Source organism: Lissotriton vulgaris, chromosome 4_1, assembly GCF_964263255.1.
Source record: "Lissotriton vulgaris chromosome 4_1, aLisVul1.2, whole genome shotgun sequence".
Classification (NCBI taxonomy): domain Eukaryota; kingdom Metazoa; phylum Chordata; class Amphibia; order Caudata; family Salamandridae; genus Lissotriton; species Lissotriton vulgaris.
This window is the reverse complement of record NC_141691.1, coordinates 1,906,587,492-1,906,608,565: the sequence shown is the minus strand read 5'-3', so window position 1 is coordinate 1,906,608,565 and position 21,074 is coordinate 1,906,587,492. Positions and strand designations below refer to the sequence as shown.

The window sequence follows — 21,074 nt, the reverse complement described above, 5'->3', positions numbered from 1 at the left end:
AGTTATAGGCCATTTTTGAAGTAACAACCCTATCTATACATTTCGTCTTCACTGTGTTTTTTTTCGCATCTACCAACGCCTTTCACACTAGCTCATAGTAGTCCTTTACTGTTTACTCCAAAGAGTCTGGGAAGGTTTGAGGGCCTAGCTGTGAGTCTCAGACCAAATGACCAGCGTCCTGCTCAGTAGGAAATACATTCAATCGTACCTTTGATATGGATAGGTGTTATGTGAAGAACTTCAAGAATGTGATGAAAATCTTGGAACCTACATTCTAATACCCGCGTCAGTCCTTGAACAAAAACCAAAAGATTCTGGGAAAAACACCTAATCCCCACTTTGGCTCAAATTGTGGCTATCGGAAGGTGTTGATCATCTTGAAATGTCCTCCAACCCTCTATTTACATACCTCTCAGTTCCTCCTTTACACATGCCAGTACATATCCTTAAAGGTGCCGTCAACACTATAGGGAAATAATTAAAATTGTGTCCATCTATGTGACCTCCAGCCTAACACACGTTATTCAAGAACCAATGTTAATTTTTCTCAATCCTGTTCAGTTCAACTGCGATAAAATCAATAACAGTTCATTTTATGTGCACAGTGCAACTCAATATTGTGTGAGCACTTAATGAGAGTTGATTTGGCTGGTAACCTCGAGCAATCAAACAAACTGTGTGACAAATGTTAAAATGATATATCATAGCTTCAGTTTTCATTACCTACAAGGTTGTCCCTACCCTGACGCCTTACGCCCTATTTTGTAAAGTTTGTTCTGGATATTGGGACCAAGTCCTTGAGTACAGTAATGGTGCCGGCAACAATTTTTTTCTGAGCTGCAGCCAGACAATAAAACCACTCAGTACCTCGGGAGCGGTCTCTGGGTTTGAAATGGCAAACGGGAAAAAAGCAACCATCCAGATGTACCTATCTTGTTAACCCTGTCCAGCCCAACCGGAGCACCTCTTTAAATGCTAATTTCTCAAAAGTAGCTGGAGAGAATCACACCAAATTAGATTAGCAAATTTTTAATTTTCTGTCAAATTTGGTGTAATTCGGTTCAGCCATTTGTTTTGTGTCAGAGAGCACAGTTCCATATGAATAAACATAGTAAAACAATGTTTAGCATGGTGGCTTATATCTTGGTCCCTGCTAGACAGTTTAATTCAAATCCTTCCATGAACGAGTGGAGAAGGATGAACTTTTGGTTTGGAAATTCTGTACAAATTCATCAAGCGGCACTAAAGTTATTAGCAAAACAAAATGCTCTTCCTATGAAAACTATGACCTACCTATAACTACACAGTGGAAGCCATCATGAGAAGTCTGTGTGGGAAACACAGAAATTGATATTCCTTCTTGAATTTGCACAAGAAAACCTCCTGTTCTATGTTCAATGCTTCCATTTCTTTTTTATCATAATAATAAAAAAAATTATAAAATAGTGCTCCGCATAACACTCTGCCAGTTTGAAGTGCAACTCATCTCATGCAGGCAGCAGGCAGTGTTGTTAGTACTTGGATCTTTTAAAATGCTGCAGTATGTGTAGACATTAAGAAATGCACTCATATCGCTATTTTGTATTAAGCATTTATTAGCCCCAGGAAATCGAAGCCACTGTCATGTTGGTAGGTAGTTGATCTATTTCCTGTCATTTTAATAGGAACTTGTTTTTGTGAAGAACTTCCTCGTGCACTTGTGGCTTTCATAAGCACTGTAAGTAAGACTAAACTGTAGTATGACTCCAGTGTTTCTCCAAATAACCCACACCACCCTATGCTTGAGTTCTTCTCAAGATACCCAACACCACCATATGCTAGTGTTTCTCAAGAAGTCCCACACCACCCTGTGCTTCATTTCTCCTCAAGATGGCCCACACCACCCTGTGCTACAGTGTTTTTCAAGATGCCCACACCACCCTGTGCTACAGTGATTCTCAAGATGCCCACACCACCCTTTGCTACAGTGTTTCTCAAGATGCCCACACCACCCGTGCTTCAGTACTTCTCAAGATGCCCACACCACCCTGTGCTACAGTGTTTCTCAAGATGCCCACACCACCCTGTGCTACAGTGTTTCTCAAGATGCCCACACCACCCTGTTCTTCAGTGCTTCTCAAGATGTCTCACACCTTTCTGCACCACAGTGTTTCTCAAGATGCCCAACACCACTCTGTGCTACAGTGTTTCTCACGATGCCCCACAACACCCTGTGCTACAGTGTTTCTCAAGATGTCCTACACCACCTTGTGCTTCAGTGGAAACTCATTTCATGGACTTACTTCCAGTGAACTCCTGTCCTCCCAGGCTGAATGAAAATTGCTTCTGCTCTTTGTTCGATTTCACGCCTTTGCACACTCCATCACCACCAAGTTTTGATGTTTTTGTCCAGTCGTTTCCATTGCAGAGAAGCACGTCCGGTGAGCTCATTAGCCCACAAAGAATGGAACCTACATTAAAAAAAGGAAAACCAAGTGTAAATAGCAGCTTATACTTTTCGCCAAAGACATTAAAAAAGCACTGCTGATAGTGGCCATCCATCGCAATCTTTCTTTGCTAGTTTTATGAATATCCTTGTAATCCCACACCTGCTAGCCTTTGGTGAGAACCATTTACAATTTAAGTTGTTTAACGGTGATAATAGAGTTTTTTGCTGAGGAACTCGTTAACACACATGGGGCAATGGATGAAGGACTCGGGTGATGGGGTCTTTCTGGACCTACTGTTTTCAATGGTTTAAACTATAAGGCAGGACCGATTAAACAGGTCTTGGAAGAACATCCAACATGGCCATCAAGGCGTGCATGTCTCTTTGTTTCCCAATAAGGTTAATTAACACAAAAAGCAAGACTGAGCATCAGGAAAGGGCTATGACATGGGCTAAATGAAAAATTGTCAGCAGTCATTATCAACGTATCTCAAATGATTGACCATACTAAGATTCCAAAGTATAAAAAAAATAAGGAAACGATGAAGAACAATGAGCCCTGCCTAGGTACCATTAGCAACTGGAGGAATAATGAAAAGAAGATGAATTGCATACACAATCATATTTTTATTAAGTGACCGAACTCAACAGGACTGAAAGATAATACTGTGATTCTCATAGCACATAGAAGCTATAATAATCATATTCGGTTTTTTTTCATTATCTGTTTAATTTTAGTGCTCCATATTGCACTTCTGCTGTTTCTAAGTGCTGTAAATAAGAACTTTAACTATTACCCAATTAATTGGCAACCAGGTTACCGACGGTGGAAGGATGAAAGTTGTGTCAGCTACATAAAATACTTCTCCCACGATACTCAGGTGCCCCAGCAGACTTCTATCACACTGTGTGGTTGTTGTGCCCATTGATCCAGAAATACTGGTCACTCGTGGTAAGGGAGTTGCCAGGTGTTCTGGGAGGTGCCAATTTCACCCCTAGTGCTGCTGCTTGGTGTTTTGAAGGGGCCTGGGGCTTTGAGGGCAGATCGGGCGCTTTTGGGAACAGCCACAATGGTGGCGAAAAGAGACATTGCGGCCCGATGGAAGGCTACGGTGTCACAATGAAGACATGGTGTGGATTGGTGTGCGCAACAAACGAAGCCTGTGTTTGAGGTCCGGGGATGCCCTTCTAAACACGAACGTATTAGGGGGAAGTGGTTGGGTCCACTGGAATAGCCTTATATTTTCTGGCATTGCATGAATATGTCTCCTTCCTGGAAGTTCGCCCGATGATGCTCCACCTTGCTTATTTGTCCTGTGCACCATCTGAAGTTTACTATTACGTGTCAGCTGAATCCTGTACCTAGGTTCAAAATTCAATACAGTTGGTTATCAAAAAAATATATATGTACGTCTCCTTTTTCGTGATCTTTGCCTGTAGTTATTATGTGATATATTTAATTTGCCATCGTATCAGTGGTTGCAAATGCTTTGGCATACAGCTCTAGAGAACCATATAGAAGTAAAAATGAAGAAAATAACTACAATTATCAGGACCATGAATCTGAGAGGAGTTCATTATACACTTTTTGCATATTGTCTCCGCACTTTAATGTGCTGACGTTCAGACACGTGTAAGATCACGACTCATGGACAGCATCTGCCCCACAAATCTGCTTCAAATCTGCCTCCACAAGACAAGGGATCGCCGAAAGCTGGAAACAGATGTTGACTTGGTACCTTCTGCCAAAACAATCACATAAGAACAGGGACACAATGTCTTACTATCAGAAGATGAGGGCTGGCGTGCCAAGAACGTACAGAGAAACGTTTGATACTCTTTTAAAGAGGGAAAATAGCTTCATATGAGGGACAGAAATGTGATAATTTAAACATTCTTAGCAGCCCACAAACATCCGGGAGTTTGTCCTTAAAGCTTGTTGTTCCTAACAATTTCTTCTATTCTGCTTTCCACCATTCTATAGGACCCCACGTGGTTTATGTCTGTTATAAAAAAAACATATTGAGATTAAACTGATGCCTTTTAATTTATTGAGGTCTTCTCAGGATGCAATACTGACCACCAACCAATATCTATATATTACAGACAATAAACTGGACTATATTCATTTATCTACTGATAAACTGGGTACAAAACTCACTGTAAAATTGAAGTTAAGTGAAAGCTAGGGTTGACATGGGTGTTAAAAGTGGCTACAGCAATAACTGCAAAAATACTTCACATTGATAAGTCAAGGTAATACCTTGACCTGGTCACCCACCCCACCTATATGTTCTCACTGTCATTCCCCACGAGTGGATCAAACTGACTAAGGGAGGGAAATTTTATTAAGGATTCCAAAACAGGACTTCTATCGAGTATGGTGTCAGCTTTAACAACGGAAGCATGGTATACCTTTGCAATAAACATAATCCTTGTAATAAATCTAACAGTCATATAAATCACCTAGGTATGTGGGCTATTGATATATGTATTACTAAGCAATCAAAGCAGTGGTAGCCATCTCAAGGAGGTTTGCAGAATACGGAAGTTACGTGCGGTTTTGTTCGTCTCTGGGCCAACTGTGGTAGAGTGCCATAGATGGACGATAACAAAGTAATTCTAAAACTCTCCTCATGGGGGAAAATTTTTCTCAGCCAATTTAGCGTGTGGTCCTGGACAGTCATTAAGATCCAAGCATCAAAGCATTCTTCATGTTCCTAAAGCAGACTAGATAATTACTGGAGGCGGGGCTTTTTCAATGGCCGAACCACTCAATGGACTATCCTCCCCTATGCCATACGTCTAAAGCCAAATCTGCTTAAATTTTAGAAAGCATTAAAAATCTGGCTGTATCCGTAGAAATAGTGGCCGCAAAGATATGTCCTGCTGTCTTAGGGCCACGGTGCCCTCCCGTGGAGTAATGCTTTACAACCACTGTAAAAGAAATAACATAAAATCAAGTTGTGGGATTTCCAAATCTTGTGCGAGACTTCCTAGCTGATGACAGCAGATCACTGGTGAAGAGAGGCATAGCCCACAGTGCACCAGCAGATGGGTCCCACGCTACTGGCACGGCTGCAACTCCTCTCCACCTGCAGGGTGGAGTTCAGGATTCTTTGAGTTCTGCTTAGATATAGGCCAACAGGAAATGGCATGTGTTCAGTCCTCTCAAGACCTTGAGGAAGTTTCCTGATAATCCGAGGACTGTTTTTGCCAAAGTGTACAGTAAAGTGTGAGCCGGGCTGCCTTCTGTGTATATTTATCATCAACACGCGGGGCAGATTTATGAGGCCCTTGCGCCGCATTTACGCCGCTGTTGCGTCACGCAAGGCAGCGTAAACGTGGCGCATCCCTTCGAACGATTTACAACGTGACGCATCTAGACAGATGCGTCACGTTGTAAAGCCCTGCGCCGCTTATGGGCGTTCCGGCGCAGGTTGGGCGTTCCGGGGCAGGTGCGCCTCGCAAAAGTGGCTGAGTGAAATCTATGAGATTTCACTCAGTCACTTTTAAGCCAATGCTGCGTCAAAAGCCTGCGCCTGCTTGAAGCAGGCGTAGGTCTTGACGCAGCATTGTTAAAATGGGGCACCCCCGAGCCTTGCTGGAGCTGCGTCGCGCTTGTGACGCAACTCCAGCAATGCGCCACATTTCCGGCACAGATGCGTCACGCATCTGTGCCGTTTTTGCACCATGGTGCGCCGCATTATAAATACGGCGCACCATGGCTGGCGGAGCTGTGGCGCATGTTAACTGGTGCATCCCTGGGGATGCGCCAGTTAACATAAATCTGCCCCATAGTTCTTTATGCCTCACTTTAGGAGACAGGATAAGTCTATAGTTGATTTCTTTTCTTCACTTAATTGTGATTTGGACTAATCCATACATTCTAACTAATACTTATTTTTCTCTTATTTGTTCTGTTTATTTGATTTCAGAACTTGCAAATGTATCCATTGTATTGGATACATATTCATTTATAATTTCCTTCTTTAATTCCTTTGTATGAAGTCAGGATGCTAAAGAAAGTGTTATTTGTGGAAGGACCGGATTTACAACATATACCGCACATATTCCATGTTCATGTGTATTTGTATGACTTGCAAACATACTTGTGAACGTCCAAAGTACTATTAAGACCTATGTTTCGGGTTATCCACAGCATAACAGGCATATTTGAGAGCATCCAGGGCACAAGCGCTGACACGTGTTGCGCTCTGGGGAGACGACCAACCCTGGAGTTTATTCAAAGGCATATGGGGATTCTTGGATTCTGCGCATAGTATTTGTCAATTTAACCAAAAACCTAAGTAATTTTGTTATCCTTTTAGAAACATCGTTATACACCGCCAGAAGGATGAGGCTGCCCAATGCATGGTATGAAAATGCCCCGTGGTGTAGTCAACAGGCCGGTCATTAGCCTACGCGGGAAGCCTGTGCTTGTATTGTACGCATGAACCATTCCAGAACATTATCTAACATCTCTTCTCCACAAGTATCTGCAACATAAGTCATAACAGAACGACAGTACTCAGCAAAGAGCTCACTTCACATCTCCAGTATCAATATGCTTTGTAATGCCATGGACGCGTGGACTGATCTCAGATCCTTTAATCCCTATTTGGCGGCATCTGCCTGAACCCGGATTACCGTGGACGTCATAGTGTGGCCCTGGGTGTGTAACACGATTCACTTGGAAAGCTTATAGTACAGTATTTTTTCGATTTCCAATCATTGTGGGTTAGGAAATACAGATGTATTTCCCTCTATCCCACATAATGAATTGCAGGGCATTCTGTAGACGGTTTAATTAGTTGCGGAATTAAATATCTTCCTTTCATTCATATTTTTCCATAAATCAACAAACCAGCACAATGGAAAATGCAGAGTGATACTACTGCTCTCGTGGCATATGCTTTTCATTGTCCTGGAAAGGAAGGTAGCCAACAATTAAGTATTTTAATAAGTCAGGATGTTTATCTTGGTAAATAAGAACCATGCCACTAGCTAGGTAGGTTTCCAAGATATTGCAGTGGACTCAAATGTCAGGCGGTCTAGGGCTTGACAATGTAGTATGTATTCTAAAGCAGAACATTTCAATGCCATACGTACTCATGCCATAGGTACCACGGATACCGGCCTCATGAACATGGGGCAGCCCGCTCACATCAAAAAGGTATGTCGTAACATACTCCATCTCTATCAATGGCTGAATTTTAGGCAGTACTTCTAATTTGGAAAGACTCAGTAGAAAGGAAAACTATATAGAATAACATGCTGCCTCTGTTCATATTGTTTCTGTTCTCTTCATTCTTTATTTCCACAATTGTGATATTTGGTACCCTAATCCTGCATATAGTCTGCGCTAGATTGGCACCTAAAAAGCTCATACTAATACTAGGCCCAATCTCTTGCGTGTGTACTCTCTTCTGGAAAAGGGTGAGGGAAGCAGAAGAAACTACCTGTGGTCTCTTGCAGGTAAATTCATTTCTAACATGGACTCCTTCCAGAGAAGGCTGGGAGAGATTCATGGGACTCACTCTAACTTGTAATTTGGTAGACCTGCATTGCATGGGGCTTAGAAGATTGTACTGAGCCAGGACTCGCCCGGTGCGCAACAATCGAAATCCTATCTAATATAAATGAAACAGACGGAACAATGACAGTAGAGGTGATGATAGTCATGGAAAGGTGATTGAGACTGGTTTGTGACTATACATCAGTCTGGGCATGTAAAGTTTCATCCATACGCAATAGTTGTCGATCTGCTAAGGCCTGGCATGATTGGTGAGATGGCTTGATCATCAGCCGGGTGTAAACTAATGAGAAAAGGTGAGTGAAATGGGCATCTGGAGTTACACATGTTTAATCATATCTGCATACAGAAATGTATGTATTTGTAAACAAGTGCAAATACAACAAAGAGTGCATTTGTACTGGGGCAGTGATAATGTGACCAGCTAGTGAACTTTGTGTTTGTTAAGAGAAGACTTAAATTCTCTTCTTTCACATGGATTAACTGTGTTGTGTGATTGGAATATGCGAAGCTGGAGTTGAGCGTGCCTGTGTCATTCCAGGGTAAGTTAATAAGGCATGCATTTTGCACCCTTTTGCTATATGATTGCTGTGCATTAGGCCAATTGCATTATTTATACATATGTTCTGATTTAATGCAAATTGATTAAATGTTTCGTGCTGATTAGCAGATATGATGCATTGACACACAATTGACAGTGAACCTCATAGCTGTTGGCTGAGGAAAACTGGACCCACCTCAATAATATTTTTGACACGTGAAAGCTATAACATGATTTTCCTGTTTAGGAGGCTGATTTCCTGTTTTTTTTTTATCAATGAGAACACTATGTTTTTTACGATTGATAATGTCATGATCTGCTGTCCAAACAGCTTAGAAAACGTTGGTGATGAATAAACTCTGTGTGTTCGAGAGAATATAGGCTTCAACTATGCCCCATTTATATAAAGTCAGCTGTAAGTCATTCAAGATTCAGCTTGTGAAAAGCACGCTGGTAGATAGGTAAAATGATCATGAACCCTTACCTTGGAAACATCCCTATATAACTGGCATTCCAGCGCATGATTGTGGTGACACCCAGTAGGGTTTGCTGTATTTAATTAACATGCAGCGGCAATGAGGGTAACCCCACTGGCACACTAGAATTCAGAGATTTGTGATTTGTAAAAAACTTTCTCAGTCCAACAGTTAGGGCACCATCCCAAACAAAGGAGAAAACCAGAGAAAAGCTTTGCTATAAAACAAGAAATCATTCAGACTAAGTAAACAGGTAAACTATGGATGGTTACACCAAAAGCAGTAGACAGGTTGAGTATTTCTGCGTTATAATATTACATTCATCTATAGTATTTATTAAGTTATCCTAAACGTCTATGGGGTCTACTGTAACATCACTGCAAGGGCAGAAGCTCTGTTGGAAAAATCTGAGATACCAACATTTCCCACATGATTCTGAAACTGGTCAGTGGCAACCGATTCTAGGATTTTTACTCATCACCAGCAACTCATCAGAGGGCCTACTGTAACTTTTAAGTTAGATTTTGTTCACTGAGATAGGCTCTCAATTTGTTTGAAGGCGTTTTGCTGTTTTTGCACAGTGCCAAAAAAGTTGTACATCCTATGCAAAATGTTCTGTTTACTAGCTTTGGCATCTCCGTGGTACCGCCAAGTGTTGAGTTTTCTTTTCATGCAGCATAATAAGGTGCTTGGTACTTCTTTTTCCATTTGGCTTTAAATTGCCCACTGATTGGCTTCAATGCTTTGTCACAGCTATGATCCATGCACTTCTGCAATTTTGCATGTGACCCCTTAGCTAGGTGCGTTATAAATATGTGCTATTATTTCCTAGCAGGCATATATCATCAGGAAACAAATAATCGGATAGGAAAAGAGATGAAGATCAGAAGGTAATGCTTGGATTTCGTATTGGAAATCTCAGTATTTACATTTTCGTTTCCTTGTCTCTATATGTATGATCCACCTTTCAATCCAAATCTCTTCTCCTCTGTCCTAGGTCTTCTTAGGGAATTACCTTGGAAGGGTTGAGGTTCAGGGCTCCTTTTATGGGGAACTGCCTGCGCAGGAAAGTAGTTTAAGTGGTACAGGTTTGTTTACAATTTCAAAAAATTTAGCTTTAGAGACTTTATAATTTCCCAGTGATCGTCATCTCTGATTAATTCTTACCATGTGCCACTTTCCGGGACAATCCTTTGGAGTCGCGGTGTACGGTAAAAGTAGCTTTCATTCATTCATTTACTTATTAGCTAGATTATTTTGATGAAACCTTAAGAAATAACTACTGGAATAAGAATGGAAGAATATAGATAAGGAAGGTTAGAGCTAGGTAATTCAACTGATAAGAGATATACGATCATGGTAAGTCAGGGAAGACAGGCACTGGAAACACGTAAAGACTGCAGGGCATGGAGAATATGAGGAAAAAAAGGGCGAGGAATGTACGTTTTTGATCGAAAGAACCCAAACCCACGGGGGTGATACACGTTGTAAGCTAGATTAATTACATGATTACTAGAAAATAGTAGCTGGGGATGCACAACAGTTTCGATTCACAAAATACATTAGAATTAAAATAATAACATCCATTGCTCTGCAAATAAAATGTATGTTATTTCCCTATCGGGTCTAGAATACTAGTCCAGAATAAGATGTTTAATGACAATTCTAACAGCTATCCAAAAATGGCTAATTGTGCATGCATAAGAAAATGTGCAGAGATGTGTTCTTTGAGGACATCTGCCATTTCACTTCTATGATAATGACACAAAAAATCCTGATGTCAACATGGTGAGGAAATAGTATGTTTGCATGTTTGCTTTACAGTACTCAACTTCAGCCCTCATTGTTTACACTTCACAAAGAAATCCTGAATCTCAGAATCATTTTCGAAATATCAATCTACCCTTCCAGTTTTTCAGAAAGGAAAATGCTCAAATATTAACTGTCCTTTGAAACGTGGGTAATTGCAGAATAGATACATTTTCGCTTTATGTCCGGCTTGACAGCTCAGCTGTCTTCAATATATATTGGTAACAATTCTTTAAATCGTGCAATTTACATTAAGTGGGCTTAGCTAAACCCAGAGGAGTATTACTAGAGCACCTTAATGGCTGTTCCTTCCAAGTAGTGATTTCATTGGGATAAAGAAATAGACTCAATCCTATTACCTTTTTTTCCTATTAGGAATGAGGCAGTAGGAGGGCCAATGGAGCTGGCATTATTGTGTTAAGGAGCACATGTACATGCAATGCATGTAATTAGCATCTGCATGCATTGACACGTTAAGGCCCGATCTCTTGCCATTGCCACTGCTTGTTCATGTAGGAGTCTATTCCAACAATAAACTATATGTTGATACATTTCTGTCCTTTGTGCTGCAGAGAAAACATCTAGATAATGCTGAAAATTCCGTGCTCACTCTAAACGAAGCACACTGATCGAAAGCATACTGCATTTATTTGCAGAACAATAGTTTATAAATAATTAAAGCAGATAATAAATATGAAAACCCTGCTTGATTATGTAACTATAATCCCCCAAATCCTGTGTTTTTAAGATCTTCGTATAGAACAGAAATCAATATTTTCGGAATGTGATATGTTGTCAAATTTAAAAAGAGAAATATTGTTTCTCACACTTCCTAACAGTGGTGTGTGGAACTTATTGTCAGCCTTTGGCTGAGTTATTTTTTTACAATCTCCCAGAAGACAACAGAAAAAAACACTATTGTCCTTCATCATGCAACCTAGCACCGCCTGCAAATGTGGAATATTTGAGTGAAGCAGATGTGATGGTGAACACTAAATGGCTACAGAGAAAGTGGATTCCAACGTTCAACAACCAGATACAAAACCCATCTACAGGCCCTCCACGCTATTATGATCGCAATGCACTCCGGGCATCACCCACTCAGATGTAAAAAGGAAGCCATGTGACTGGGTTAGATTGGTCAGTGTCTCAACATCAATGTTGAACAAGCTGGGTGACAGCGTGGATGCCTGTCAGGGACCAGACGTAGATTACTTCTTGCCATGCATGAGAACAGAGACAGACCCTTCAAACACTAAAACAGGGAAAAAAACACAAAATGACAAAAATCCAATTAGTAGGATCTGAGTTCTGAATATTTCAAACTGGAAAATAGTGACTAAAAGCATAAAGCTCCAACCGCAGCTAGCTGGTCGCAATAGACGGGGTCAAAGTCAGAAGCTCAGGGTCACCGCGATGGAGTGCATGTTGGATACAGTCCCAGTTTAGTCCCGCTGAAGTTTACCTCCTCAAGTTTTGTGCCAAGCGTCCCATTCCTATTCAAGATGGTCACAAGGAGCAAGGAGAGCATCACGGGTGGCAGTCGCAGTTGTGCGAAGAACAGACTAGGCATTGCCAGCAGGCAAGCTGGAGCTTCCTGCTGGCAGGCCCGGACTGGCCATAGCGGGCACCGGGCAATCCCCCGCTGCGCCGCAATGGTGGGGGCCGGTTTTGAGCCCTTGGGGGCCGATTTTGTTACAGGGCCATTTTTGCAGCATAGCTGCAAAATCGTCCCTGCAACAAAATCGGCGAAAACCGGCCATAGCAAAGCGCTCGACAGCACCTCCAACACCCCAGAGTGGGGAGGGGAGGCCAGCCGAGCACTTTGCCAGGGCCGATTTTGGTTCCCAGTCCGGCCCTGCCTGCTGGCAGTCACATGCAGGCTGTCTACGCTGCGGTGCACAGAGATGGACGTGCGGAGTCTTGCGCACAATTTTGCTGACATCAACATAGTCTCAGTGCAAACAGGCCCGTTCGCGGTTGTGGAAAGCCCAAAAGCTCGATTTCAAGCCACAACAAGGGTCCAACCTGTTCACCACAACCCAATGGTGCAGTCAGCGCACCACCACTCTATAAGGTGACTCTTTGGAGGGCGGAAATTGTGTCTGTTTTACCACCTTTCAGTCATCCCCTGCAGGATGATGCAGATTCACCGCACCCGCTTGCAGGGTGATCTCTGTCCCCCTTGAAAGTGCCGGTCAAGTACCACCTACACATTGATAGATGGGCCAGCTGCTACAATTAGCAAGTCCTTCTTTCATTAATGTGCTGCCGACAAAGCAAAACACATTCACCCCGGGATATATGAAACGAGCAAAGAGCCCTATGAAATTTTTTGTTTTAGGATGGCTTTAGGCAATATAAACAACTTATATATCCTGCTATCACCCCAGGAAACATATTTTCACTTTATTTTCATAATAAAAATGAAATTTATTTGCATGCATTATAGAGTCAAAATCCCATTTAATTAACAATTCAGGCTCACACAAATGATCCAGGAAACTGCTGGACACAAAACATCACTATGATACTGTATTCATCATACTGCCACCCTGTAGCTTGTTCATCCCAGAACCAAGTTGGACACTATATGGGTGGCTATGCAATCTCTACTGGTGGGCGGCAGGAACCAATGTAAAGGTTACATTTGGGTATGCGTGGTGGTACTATGATATTTCTTTTACTTAGTTCTGAATTCAAGTGCTTTATCTCACTGAAGACTCACATTTAATGCAATAAATTAATAACATATGGCAAATGGGGTGCATAGCTGCAAACAATATCTACAAATATAAAAAAAATCTAACCTCCATTGAGTATGATCTGGCTCAATATGAAGCCATCGCAGCAGGAGTCATGTTCACAGGTCTGGCGACAAAACAAGTGAGCATCCGTCAAAGTTGTGCCAGCGGTGGGGAAAGCCAAGGTATTGTAGACCCCAGAACGGGAGTTCTTAAAGTCAGTCTTCTCAAAGGTTTTCAGACCAGAGGTGGTAAATTCATGTCCTAGGAGGAGAGATGGATATACATAAGAATACTTGTGGCACTGAGGTCAACTCTGCCAGTTTTGCAGTACATAGATGAACAAGGCTACAGTGGGATACTTTAAATTGAGATGATGGAGGAAGACGTTGGGGGAGATGATCAAGAAAACAAACACAATTACTTATTTAGGGAGACTACAAATAGTGCTGCAGATTCACAAAGTGATTAGAGCGGCAGACCCTGATGCAGAGGTCTAGCCCGGGACCAGGGTTCGTTCCCCGCCTCAGCGGGTCTTGGGCTCAAAAATTCCACGGACCTGATAATTCTCGCCTCAGTGCTGATTCCAATCATGGAGTCCCACTCTGCAACTCTGGGCAATAGCTTGCTTAATCTCCACAACGGCCCCCACAACGCTAAGGATGCCTGGCCTCCACCTTGGGGGTGCCCAGGAGTGGACGCCTCATAGGGAAAGCCAGGATGGGTTCCACAGTGGTATTCGTACAAGCGCCTTGAGACCCTTGCGGGTGAGTAGTGCGCTATACAAGTATCAATTTACAATTTTAAAGTGAATCAGATGGTGAGTGACCATGCAAAGGTATCGAGAGGCGGAGTGAGACCCACCAGCGAAACATAACTCAGCAGTAGACTTACCAAAAGGTGCAGAGCTGTAATACACCAAATGTACTGTTATGCAAGACAAGGAAAGGTTTCACAGAGAGGTTGGGAAAGCAAGCATTGAAGGTAATAGGCCTTATGTTCAAGGTTAGTGTGCCCAGGTTCAAAGGTGCAATGAGACTATGGGTCAGATGTACAAAGCTTTTTGTCATTCGTAAAGTTAGGATTTTCTCAGTTTAGGAGTAGTAAAGTTAGGAGTCCTAACTTTACTACTCCTAAACTGAGGAAAATCCTAATTTTAAGACTTTCGGTATTCACAGAAGGCATTTAGGAGTCCTAAAGTTAGGACTCCTAACTTTTGTGAATATTGAAATGAGTAAGTGCCTTCGGTGAATACCAAAATGGTAGTAAGTTTAGGATTTTGTTTTAAGTTAGTTCTGTGAATCAAGCCCATCTCTGGACATGGGCTCAGTTATAAGTTACATGCAAATTTTTACTACCTCAGGCCATGGAACCTTATTTATCTTGGATTACTAATAATGAGCAGAGAGTTTATTTGGCCAGGTTGAGACTGAATATGTCCCACTTTTCAGTGGCCTCCTTCCAGGTGGTACTTGGTTTGCCTCTCGTCCATGCAGTCCATCTGAGGCTACCACCGTCCAATCTACCCTGCGCTTTATGCTTTTTTGCACTTTGTCTTGCAGAGAGCATTTCTTATGTCTAAATCTTCAGCACAAGCACTCAGGGCCCGATGTAGGTAAATCCCATTTACCGATTTTGAAATACCGAATGCTACCGATTCGGTATTTCAAAATCGGTAAATGGGATGTAGGTCCCAACATCTGGAATCGTTACCGATTCCTTACAAATTTGGTATTTACCGATTCGGTAAATACCAAATCAGTATTTGCTATTGAATCCTATGGGCCTTTGAAGCCCATAGGATTCAAGTCAAATACCGAGTCGGTATTTACCGAATCGGTAAATACCGAATTTGGCAAGGGTGCAGGGGGTGTCACTTTGACACCCTCTAGCACCCCCAAAACGGGCATGTGTGCAATGTGGCACACAGACATGCCCTAAGGGCACGTCTGTCTGTCACATGGCACATGTGTACATGCACAGATGTGCATGTACACAGGAATCGGTATTTTACCATGGATTTGTATTCCATGGTAAAATACCGATTCTGTAAGCCATGTGCCAATGGTAAATTGGCTACCTACATTGTATTTTCGGTAATTTTACCGAATCAGTAAATATTACCGAATCGGTAATTATTTTACCGATTCGGTACATATTACCGAATCGGTAAATTTACCGATTCGGTAATGATACCGATTCGGTAAAATTACCGAAAATGTGCCCCTACATCTCGATAGCCCTTTACCGATCGGAAACGGCCGAAAATCGGTATTTTCGGCCGTTTCCGATCGGTAAAGTGCTACCTACATCTGGCCTTTAATGTCTTATAGAGATGGGCTGATTTATTTGCAAAGCTTAGCTTCGCCCGAAATTGGCTATGCTGAATTTAGCTGCTATGAAGGTAAGTAAAAATTACGCATCTTAATTGCACTATATGGAGATCTTATATCATGGCATTATCAAATGATCCTTATTAATTTCTGTTTTATTGTATAATTGCTATGATTATTGTGAAATATATTTTATTCTGTGTGCTTTTATGGCCACAATAATTTGGCCGAATAAAGACACTTTGACTTTGACTAAACCTTTAACAGGTGAAGTCGCCGGGTGATACAGCCCAGATCCAGGGAGTTACTGTGGATATTGTAATTCCGATTCAACTTACATTACAGGATGTAACCAGGATTACTGGGCACCTCAGAATCAGGACCAAAGTGGTCATTAGAGAAGCACAAAACATTGTTAGGAAGGGGAAGTGAATGAAAAGCCTGTTTCATTCTATGACCCTTAAAAAAAGGCTACTAGGGGCTGACAGAGGGTGTCACTGAAACATTAGTGTGCTGTCTACAGGTTGACGTTGAATACATTTGGAAGTTAGCAATCAACATGTTACTGAGCGTCAGGCCCTATGTTGTGCAAGTTGTATATAGTGACGAGTCAAGTGTGCTCGCCTATCTGAAATTTACTGAGCGAGGGCCAACAATGTGACAGAAACTGTACCACGTTTCGAGGAATCATTGCAATTTTGCCTGAGTAGTAGTGACCTGGGCTTGGTAAAGATAAAGAAAAGATATGAATTGTCTATTGCACTCCTACCCTTAAATTATTATTTATTAAATTGCAGACTAACGACCCGGCTGCTGATATGGAGGCTGTCCTGCCTATGTTAGCCCCAGTTCTATGCTTCAACCAGGAAGCTGGAATCACAGAGTAAATAACAAACTATCATTTTCATTTGGAGAAATACACGTAAGGCTTAGAGTATGCCCCTTTTCACAATATCTTTCTGCAAAGATGAGAAGCCTGCTAGCTAATGTACTTGATCTCTCCATCATACCATCTACTAGGAAAAAAACATTGTTGAGCCTTTTCTCCTACACAATGTATATATCCTAGTTATTTGCAGTGAACACATGTATTTTAATTGTATTCAAATCGCTTGTATGAGAAACTGTGGATGCAGTTAATGAGGCCAGATATTAGATCATAGGTAGTAGAAAGGTTTCAGGGATCAGAAGTGGATGTTATTGGTGAAGAATGGGAGAACAGTTTATACCACACATATTGGGACCATTTGGCTTTTAAGGTAGAGAGATTTACTATTTCAGACACTAGGATATGAATTACTTTGCCCAGAATCACAGAATGTTTGATCAAGTACCAAAGCCAGAATTAGAACCATGGTTTCTAGGTTAGAAGTACAAAACATAAGTCACCACACAAATCTTGGCGGGTGAAAGAGATGAGTTTATACGTTAGTGAATGAGTAACACAGCTCTGTGGCAGAGGCTGCAAGCTCCGTGGGACTGTGGGCGAAAGGAACCTGGAACCTCAAAGAGCCTCCCCTCCAATCAATCTCCATTTCACAGTCCAAAGAATTTCCTTTACCTCACATCCACAGATAGACAGCGTCTAACATTTAGATGAACTGAGTGGAGTTAGCCAAATTTGTTAGTACAGATCACTGCATGTCTTACACCACTAATCTGTGTGTGAAGTAGTCTAAAAAAACAGAAACTATAATCAATTACGAAATTGGACATTGATCTGCTAATTTCTTGCTAATGTCTAGTCCTCATGCAAGTCTATCTCCAAAAAGGAGTGTCGAATGACCTACCCAATGTAGGTTCTTTCAACTGTCCCTGCCTCCTAGTAACTATATGGCTTCTCTTTCAGGAATGAATATACATTAGAGGCCCGATGTAGGTAAATCCCATTTACCGATTTTGAAATACCGAATTTTACCGATTCGGTATTTCAAAATCGGTAAATGGGATGTAGGTCCCAACATCTGGATTAGTTACCGAATCCTTAAAAATTCGGTATTTACTGATTCGGTAAATACCGAATCGGTATTTGCTATTGAATCCTATGGGCCTTGAAGCCCATAGGATTCAATTCAAATACCGAATCGGTATTCACCGATTCGGTAAATACCGAATTTGTCAAGGGTGCAGGGGGTGTCACTTTGACACCCTCTAGCACCCCCAAAACGGGCATGTGTGCAATGTGGCACACAGACATGCCCTAAGGGCACGTCTGTCTGTCACATGGCACATGTGTACATGCACAGATGTGCATGTACACAGGAATCGGTATTTTACCATGGATTTGTATTCCATGGTAAAATACCGATTCTGTAAGCCCTGTGCCAATGGAAAATTGGCTACCCACATTGCATGGTCGGTAATTTTACCGAATCGGTAAATATTACCGAATCGGTGATAATTATACCGATTCGTTAAATATTACCGAATCGGTAAATTTACCGATTCGGTAATATTAACGATTCGGTAAAATTACCGAATATGTGCACCTACATTTCCCTAGCCCTTTACCGATCGGAAACGGACGAAAATCGGTATTTTCGGCCGATTCCGATCGGTAAAGGGCTACCTACATCTGGCCCATAGTTCTGAAACTGAGAAATGGTGTAGAGAGAATTAAAGAAAGTAATAGCGGAACAAAGTGATGCAGGAAGACAATGATCGAAGGAGGACTGGAATGGGGAAGGAAGAGAAAGTAAAGTCAAAGAGAAGAAAGAGCACGGAAGAAACAGGAGGGATTGAGATAGCCACCATAGAGAGAAGAAGCAGAAAAGATAGATTTTACAAGAAAGGGTGGAAGAGACAAATCTAGAGGAGTAGTGGAAGATAGAGAGATCAAAAGGGTGGATACGAGAAAAGAACTGTGTATTCGGTGGAAACTACTGGACCGTGATCCAGAGTGAGGAAAGTTTGGGTAAGAAGAGATTGGAATAGCCATTACAACGAACCAATGAAATGGATTAGGGAGACCAATTCAAATCAAGGATTGCAAAGAAACTGACGGATACATTTCTATTGGTTTGCATTGGCCTCAAGGTTCTTTAGTTCACATAAATGCAAGAGGGAGAACAACCCAAGCTCTACATAATAACAGACAACGTCTTGTGGTATAACCAAGTGGAGACTCTGACAAATATGCAAAGTGGTGGTAACGCCTTGGAAAAAGGGTAACAGTGTCTGGCTTGAACAGAAAGGTGTCCATTGAGTGAAATCAAGTGGGCATTCAGACCCAGAATTAAAGAGCTTTAAACAACAAAAGGACAGAGCAGCACAGTTGGAGGGAGAGATCCTGGTAGGGAAGTGTCTCACGAGGAGAGTACACAATGCGTATTACATATTTTAACTGCAGCTTTGGAGTCCTCTATTAGGATGGTGGGTTACGTAAACTGATCTTGGACTGGTTTCTGCTTAAGTATTGATGATACTAATACCGCGCACTTACCCTTTTTCCGGAATGCGGTTATCTTGTCGGTGTCACTCCTTTTCACCTTAAGCAGGCAGCTGACGAATTCAAAAGCCATGGAAGCAGAATTTCCTAAAATGTTTTGTCCCTGAAAAACACATTTTCAAATTAAATTAATAGTACACTTGGCATTGCAAGGATAACATCTGTGACCTGTGAAAAGAGGTTTTTTCCTGAAAGGTGTATTTATTCACACACACACTAACTCTTCGTAAAACAACATCAAACACAAATCCTTTAAATATAAACAAATCAAGGGTCATAATATAGAGTAGATGCTTGACCAGTATCAGGCAAATGGGTGTTGGGAGGTAATAAATGGGACAGTAACAAATATTTGTGGGAGATAACAACAACAGGATGTTTTTTACAGGGAGAGGATTATTTTTGGTTTGCAGGGACTCCAGACAAAGATGTGTATTAAGTGCAATCTTGAATGGTGATTGGGAGTATACAGCCCTCACTTTCAGGCCCTCATTACAAGTGGTGGTATACCACAGGAAGCGGTAACTCAAGTAACCCCAAGTGGATTTCCACCCCTTGCCATTGAGTGGCTCTGAGTCTCTGGGTCCAGAATTACCGTTCTGCAAACTCTGAATTTGGCAATCCTGGGTCGGCACACAATGAACCCAGGAATCCCTGGCCTTGAGGCACTGGAGCAGGACTCCGAATATACACTTGATGAATCCACTACAGTGGTAGGGTCTGCAGGCAGAAGCACTGCCTGGCACCGATCAACCATTGTAGTGGAGGAGCATACAATGAGCCCCCTAGTCAGGACCCAATGATCCCGATTCTAGGGACATAACTCAGAATAAATTACACTTGTTGCAAGGATATCAGGCGGAATGTAGGTTTTAGCTCCTCGTATTCCCTCGTCAAATTCTGGATCACCTGTAATAATAGCCTAAGTGTAATCGCATTGTAGTGTAGCAGCCACAAAGATGGAAGGAGGAAGATTTGGAAACAACGAGGAGGTGAAGATTGGCAGTGTGCACTGTATAGGGACGTCAGAAGAGAATTTCAGCTTTTAATAATAGGTTGAGGAATTTAAATCATACTGCTGCGGGCTGAGGGAAAATCAGCCAGTAGTAGCCTGAAGAGCTAAGTGATAGCTTTTTTAAGAGGGAGAAGGTGTAGTTCGGGAGGGCGACAGGCAAACCATGCAGTCCCTGACAAGTGAGTTTTCGAGGAACATGGTTGCGTGGAATTGCAGGCCTTGGGTGGATTTTTCTGATTTTGAGATGCTGATATCTGAAGGCAGAGGCTGTAATAGATGTGCACTTCAGTGTTGAATAGCAGAGAGGGAGGAGCAAGGACATCAGGTGAGAATAAGGTCACTGGAGATGCAGAAAAGGTATTAAGGTTAAAGAGGGCGAGAAAATAAGTGATTTCCATTTAAATTAATAAAGCAAGAGGGATCCCAGAGTCATAAAGGGCCTGACAACAATGAGAAAGTTACAGGTTCATGAATGGAATTGGGTTTGGGGGGGGGGCAATTGTGGGTGTAAATCAGTAGTAGCAGTAGTAGAAGAAGCCAAACTATAGATAGGGCCACTATGGAAGAAAGCACATATTTAAGGTAGAAAGTCACAACAATTAACCCTGGGGATGCCCACTAGAAGGGGGTGGCAAGGACTGGGAAGAGTGCCATACAACAGAATGATCAAACTATACAGGTAAGAGGAATGGGAGGCCCGGAGAGGTGGGCTCATCAATTACGGTCTGAGTCACAAAAGCCTAT

General features: G+C 42.0%; 1 protein-coding gene across 1 annotated transcript in view; it reads right to left on the bottom strand.

Annotated features, from left to right (window-relative positions):
* The window catches only part of TG (thyroglobulin), a 711,260-nt gene that overhangs the window by 454,985 nt on the left and 235,201 nt on the right, over window positions 1-21,074 (bottom strand). The window contains exons 25-27 of the mRNA XM_086966244.1: window positions 19,310-19,418; window positions 13,601-13,798; window positions 2,283-2,450 (exon numbers count right to left, since the gene is read on the bottom strand). Of these exons, the coding sequence (XP_086822370.1) occupies window positions 2,283-2,450; window positions 13,601-13,798; window positions 19,310-19,418 (475 nt within the window). The remainder of the gene's footprint in view (window positions 1-2,282; window positions 2,451-13,600; window positions 13,799-19,309; window positions 19,419-21,074) is intronic.